The sequence below is a fragment of the Limulus polyphemus genome, unplaced genomic scaffold (genome assembly GCF_000517525.1).
Source record: "Limulus polyphemus unplaced genomic scaffold, Limulus_polyphemus-2.1.2 Scaffold5969, whole genome shotgun sequence".
NCBI classification, from domain to species: Eukaryota; Metazoa; Arthropoda; class Merostomata; order Xiphosura; family Limulidae; genus Limulus; species Limulus polyphemus.
Window position 1 is genome coordinate 43,048 of NW_013671579.1, and position 6,597 is coordinate 49,644.

At 29.6% G+C, this 6,597-nt stretch overlaps 1 protein-coding gene across 1 annotated transcript in view; it reads left to right on the forward strand.

The window, feature by feature from the left end:
• The window catches only part of LOC106473206 (histidine--tRNA ligase, cytoplasmic-like), a 32,058-nt gene that overhangs the window by 15,476 nt on the left and 9,985 nt on the right, over positions 1 to 6,597 (forward strand). The window contains exons 6-8 of the mRNA XM_013933887.2: positions 608 to 747; positions 1,881 to 1,953; positions 4,970 to 5,148. Coding sequence (XP_013789341.2) covers positions 608 to 747; positions 1,881 to 1,953; positions 4,970 to 5,148 — 392 coding nt within the window. The remainder of the gene's footprint in view (positions 1 to 607; positions 748 to 1,880; positions 1,954 to 4,969; positions 5,149 to 6,597) is intronic.

Below are 6,597 nucleotides of genomic sequence, written 5' to 3' on the forward strand. Positions count from 1 at the left end.
TAGTAACTGTGTAAAGATTTTGTGTGTATAATTATGAACTTAGAACATATATTCACATAGTAACTGTGTAAAGATTTTGTGTGTATAATTATGAACTTAGAACATATATTCACATAGTAACTGTGTAAAGATTTTGTGTGTATAATTATGAACTTAGAACATATATTCACATAGTAACTGTGTAAAGATTTTGTGTGTATAATTATGAACTTAGAACATATATTCACATAGTAACTGTGTTAAGATTTTGTGTGTATAATTATGAACTTAGAACATATATTCACTAGTAACTGTGTAAAGATTTTGTGTGTATAATTATGAACTTAGAACATATACTCACATAGTAACTGTGTTAAGATTTTTTGTCTATAATTATGAATTTTGATTTTCGTACTAACTGGAAAAATGTTCAGATTTTTATTTAGTTTTGGAATAGGTATAGTTTTCTACATTTTATATATTAAGTACGATTGTAACAAATTGGGATTTATCTTCCATAAACAGATAACTAAATCAAGAATTTGAGATCTTTATGCAATCATTTATACCAATCAGTAGGCTTGTAAATACTAAAATAATATTACATTGTATTTTCCTAAATTAAAAGTTTTGTTTCTATCAGGTGGATCTAATCTTATTGAAGAACTCCTTGGTGGACAGCTGTCACAAAATAAGCGAGCAAAAGAAGGTTTAGAGGCTATGAAACTCTTTTTTAGATACTGTGATATCTATGGAATATCAGATAAGGTAATCTTTCTTTTTCTTGTTGACAAATTTAACACATCTTGCAAGTTAAAGTAACTTAGACTTGACATTTGTTTTCATTTACTGAAATTTTGACTTGCACCTATTTTCCACTACAAAATACATACCCTTCAGTTTGTTTACCACAATATATAAACTATCTGTGTATCCTAATGTTCATGTATAAACTATATACATTACCTCATTGGAGTGATACCAGTGTATCCTAATGTTTATATATAAACTATATACATTACCTCATTGGAGTGATACCAGTGTATCCTAATGTTCATATATAAACTATATACATTACCTCATTGGAGTGATACCAGTGTATCCTAATGTTCATATATAAACTATATACATTACCTCATTGGAGTGATACCAGTGTATCCTAATGTTCATATATAAACTATATACATTACCTCATTGGAGTGATACCAGTGTATCCTAATGTTCATATATATATACTATATACATTACCTCATTGGAGTGATATCTGTGTATCTTAATGCTCATGTATAAACTATATACATTACCTCATTAGAATATCCTTTTATTCTAGAGTTCTTTTACAAACTACATACTGATATCTATGTGTTTGAGTTTAAATGATCACCGATTCTCTGGGTTTAGATTCTGTCTAATATTTGAAATTATTACTTTGGTTCTCTGGGGTGTAGATTCTGTTTAATATTTTAGATTATTACTTTGGTTCTCTGGGGTGTAGATTCTGTCTAATATTTTAGATTATTACTTTGGTTCTCTGGGGTGTAGATTCTGTCTAATATTTTAAATTATTACTTTGGTTCTCTGGGGGTGTAGATTCTGTCTAATATTTGAAATTATTACTTTGGTTCTCTGGGGTGTAGATTCTGTCTAATATTTGAAATTATTACTTTGGTTCTCCTGGTGTAGATTCTGACTAATATTTTAAATTATTACTTTGGTTCTCCTGGTGTAGATTCTGTCTAATATTTTAAATTATTACTTTGGTTCTCTGGGGTGTAGATTCTGACTAATATTTTAAATTATTACTTTGGTTCTCCTGGTGTAGATTCTGTCTAATATTTGAAATTATTACTTTGGTTCTCTGTGTGATATTTTAAATAATTTGTTTTATTATGTACTTGTAGATTCTGTTTGACCTGAGTCTTGCTCGAGGACTGGACTATTATACTGGAATCATATATGAGGCTATCTTGAAAGGTAAAGAGAAACTATCTATAATGAACAAGATAAAACTGTAATTTTTACAGAATTCCATAATAATTAACATAGCTTAGAAATTAATGATCCATTATATTTGTTTTGATTACATTCATACAATAATTTCTGCTTAGGGTACAATATACAAAATAAGCCATTTTTAAATTGTTTTTTTTACCATATTCATGAACTGTAATGAGTTTCAAGGTTGTTGCTCTTTGTGGGATGTTTATAAATTTGAAGTTAATACAACTTCACTGAGAGTACAGTTATTGATGTAGGAGGTGAATGGGTGGGTGGGATGTGGCATTATTCTCTGTGACACAGACACAAAAAAATAAAGGATTTTTGTATCAAGTTTTAAGGTTTTTTAAGTAATGATTTGTTCATGCATTTTTTCTTTTCGAATGTTGACTAGCCAACATGCAAAGTAATTTAGATTTTAAGATTAAAAATACTTTTATACATCAGAAAATTTTAAAAATTCACATGCGAAATCTTTATAACCTCCAAATAATTATCAAATGCTTTTTTTTAGAAAAAACTTTATACTTTATCTGTTATTTTCCCTACCGTATCTCTGTGTGGGTTGGGTAGATTTGACTGACCGCATAACCACTATAAAAAAAAAAAGAAGAGAAATAGGTATAGATTATGCTTTTTTCGTTCTAGAATAAATAAAAATTATAACACAAACATATGTGTTTAGTCTAAACAGCTTAAATTTTATAATATTATACATCTATATATATTTTTATTTTTAATTTATTGACCTTTCAGCCGTGCCTGGCTAGCATTACAGAAGTTGCAACTTTACAAAGTGACGTTTCTTGTTTTAGTAGACATTATATTATAATACATTATATATATGTATATACATTATTACTATTTACAAATTAATTCTTAAATTTATTTTTCGTAAAACATAGATTAGTAAATAAAGAACTAATGCAAACAGTTATTTCTTCTAGTTACGATTTTTTTACTCGGTTGCTGTTTGACATAAGTTTTGAAGCCTTATCAACTTTCGCACGTGGAAGATGTAAAACAAAATCATTTTTTAGGTTATTTTTATATATGCATTTTGAAATAACAAAAAATCATATTGATAACATAGAATTCCACTATAATTTATCAAGCTTATAACTAAGTTGTATTTGGATATAAAAAAATATGAAATTTCGAGCTCACTAATGTCTTACCTTGCTGCTTGGAATCTAGCATGAAAAGAAAGTTTGCCACGCAAATACTTTTCAGAGGCTGAGAAAACCACTAGGGGGACATTTTGAGCTTTTGATTGGTTATACACACGTCATTGAGCGAAGTAGGTGTACGTAAGCAAGTATTTTCAAAAATTGAAGAGGTAGGCTGGACCACCTTGGTTGATTCAATAAATATATTAATATCTCAGAAAATATAGGATGTTCTTATCGTATAGCTTGTCAATATCAATAATTTGAGTATCAAAATCGTAAGAAACTATAGACTTTGTATTTGTACATCACAAACATCTAATTTGAACCAATGCTGCATTCAGCATACCACCCAACACACAAAAATTTATATTTAAGATTTTTTTTATATTTACTTTTAAATTATAAAATTATCTAATATATATTATTAAAATTTTAATTATAATCTACAGTTTGATACCAAACTTATTGACATAAATTCATAAAATAGTAGTTCAGTAAAATGTGGAATGTGAGTCTACAAACGGGATAACATGGCCTATGACCCGTGACCATAGGAAGACCCGTGTTGGTAGGGTTAAGGATATTTCAAATGTTTTAACACATGCATAGAGAATGTGATGCAATTAATTGTTTCTATAAAAAGTTGGAGCTCTGGCATCTGGAGTTTAAGGTGTTTGACATAATTTCTCTGGCATCTGGAGTCTAAGGTGTTTGACATAATTTCTCTGGACATCTGGGGTCTAAGGTGTTTGACATAATTTCTCTGACATCTGAGTCTAAGGCATTTGACATAATTTCTCTGGCATCTGGAGTCTAAGGCATTTGACATACTGGCATCTGGAGTCTAAGGCGTTTGACATAATTTCTCTGGCATCTGGAGTCTAAGGCGTTTGACATAATTTCTCTGGCATCTGGAGTCTAAGGCGTTTGACATAATTTCTCTGGCATCTGGAGTCTATGGTGTTTGACATAATTTCTCTGACATTTGGAGTCTATGGTGTTTGACATAATTTCTCTGACATTTGGAGTCTATGGTGTTTGACATAAGTAGATGACAAGTTACTTATATCCATTGGAATTTGCTGTTGACCTTAATACTTGATGACGAGTAGAATAATATTGTATGTATTGTCACTCTATTCATCTTAAAGCTTTTGGAACTTGAAGTTAACCCTGTGTGCACAGGTGGGGTTAAAGTATGCATGCCAAGACCCTTTAATAGAGTGACATTCTGTATGGTATTATGTATTTGATGTCAGTGGTATCAACTAAACACTTTACCCTATGCTGATGACAGTGTGTAAATAACAGATACAAAATACTCTGAAGAAAACAGTAGACATGCATTTCAGAATATTTTGGTTTATGCAAATACAATATGCAAACTGTACCTTGCACTCTGAATTGTCAGAGTTTAAGCCTGACATCAGCAATTCACAGACATATCTTCAATACAATTACTTTTGTAATATGTCTAATTTTTTTTGGTACAACAGACTTGTACATTTTGCTAAAAGCTTGCCATATTTTGTGTAGATATAAAAAAATAAATTTAAAATGTTAATCAAAATTTCTTCTCCAGTACCAAGTTAGTCCGATGGATTGATCCATGCACATACAGGCAAGGTCTGTTTCATTACAAAAATATTCTTAAGAAGCACCTAATTTTACCCCTCCCTTCTCTCCATCCTCCATTTAAAGTTTTTGTATGTTTTACTGCTTAGCTCTCTCTGTTCTCAGTCATATTGTAACAACATTTTTTTTTAATTTCAGTTGATTTAAAGATATTTTCTCAAGGCAAGAATAAAATATTATTTCAGGTTATAGTAGTTCCACCAGTGCTGATAATGGAGAGGTTGTTAGTGTAGGAAGTGTTGCCGGTGGAGGACGCTATGACAATCTAGTTGGAATGTTTGATTCTAAGCATAGAAACGTACCGTGTGTAGGAGTGAGTATTGGAGTAGAACGAATATTTTCAATCATGGAAGCTCTTGTCCAGGTAAGTCTATTATGTTTTTACTAGAAATTAAATGTTTAATTTTTGATATTACCATTTTTTTTTATTGATTTATCAGCAGCTTTGTTGGTCAGGAGAAACTTGTGTGCTTTGACTTGAGGAACACTGCTTACATGTGTATGTTAATTTAAACTACAGTACAGACTAGATAAGCCAGAGATAATTGTAGAGTACCAGTCTTTTAACAGGAAAAAAATGATAGAAAAAAAAAGAAAATAGGCTTATTGAATGTTTTATGAATTCTTTAACTCTTTCAGCAGGGGCTCGGTCTCTGGGACCAACCATGTAACCATTGTGTGCTTGTTATAATTTTCATGCTGTAACTTTGAAATTAGTAAGCGAATGTTAGCGAAATTGGCAGATTATCAGTAAACATTACAATGCTTTCATATGCAAAATATCTAAATTTTTTTATTAAGTTTTAAGGTTTGTAAAGCAATTTTTTTCTCATGTCTTTTTTTTCTTTTCGTATGTTGCGTATCTATCATGCAAAGTAATATCCATTTTAAGATTAAAAATAGTTTTATGCATCAGAAAATTTTCAAATTTCACATACGAAATCTATATAATGTCCAGATAGTTATCAAACATTTCTTAAGAAAAACTATATTTTATCTGTTATTTTCAGTAAGGAATCTCTGTATGGGTTTGGTCAATTTGACCGATTTCGTAACCACATTAAAAAAATTAGGAAATATAAATTATGCCTTTTTCGTTCTAGAATGACTACAAATAATAACACAAAAACATAAATGCTTAGAGTAAATAGCTTAAATCTCATAACATTGTACATTTATATATATATATATTTATTATTTTTATTATATTGACCTTTCAGCCATGCCTATCTAACTATACAGAAGTTACAATGACACAGCACATGTGCAATCATGTTACCGTATTCAATAATATAAAACTGATCTGTCTTGGCTGTGTCTTAGTAGACTAGTATTTTGTAAATAATATATGTATATAGATTATTGCTATTTAGAAATAAGTTCTTAAACATATTTTTCCTAAAACATAGAACAGTAAATAAACAAGTAAAGCAAACAATTATCTTTTCTAGTTATGACCTTTATACTTGTTGTAGATTACTAAGCGTATTAACATTTTGCACATGGAAGATATGAAACAAAATTTTTTTTAGGTTTTATATATATATAGTTGAATAACCAAAAAATCATAAATTACTACATCAATACCATAGAATTCTACTGTAATTTATCAAGCTTGGTAACTAAGCTGAATTTCAGTCTATAAAAATATGAAATTTTAGCAGACTGAAAATACAACCTACCTCTTTGAAATCTTGGTTTGATAGAAATAAATGGCATCCAAACACGTTAAAATGGCTGTGAAAGCCACTAGGGGGACATTCTGAGCTTCCAATCGGTTATTCATGTCATATATAGAAGTAAGTGAATATAA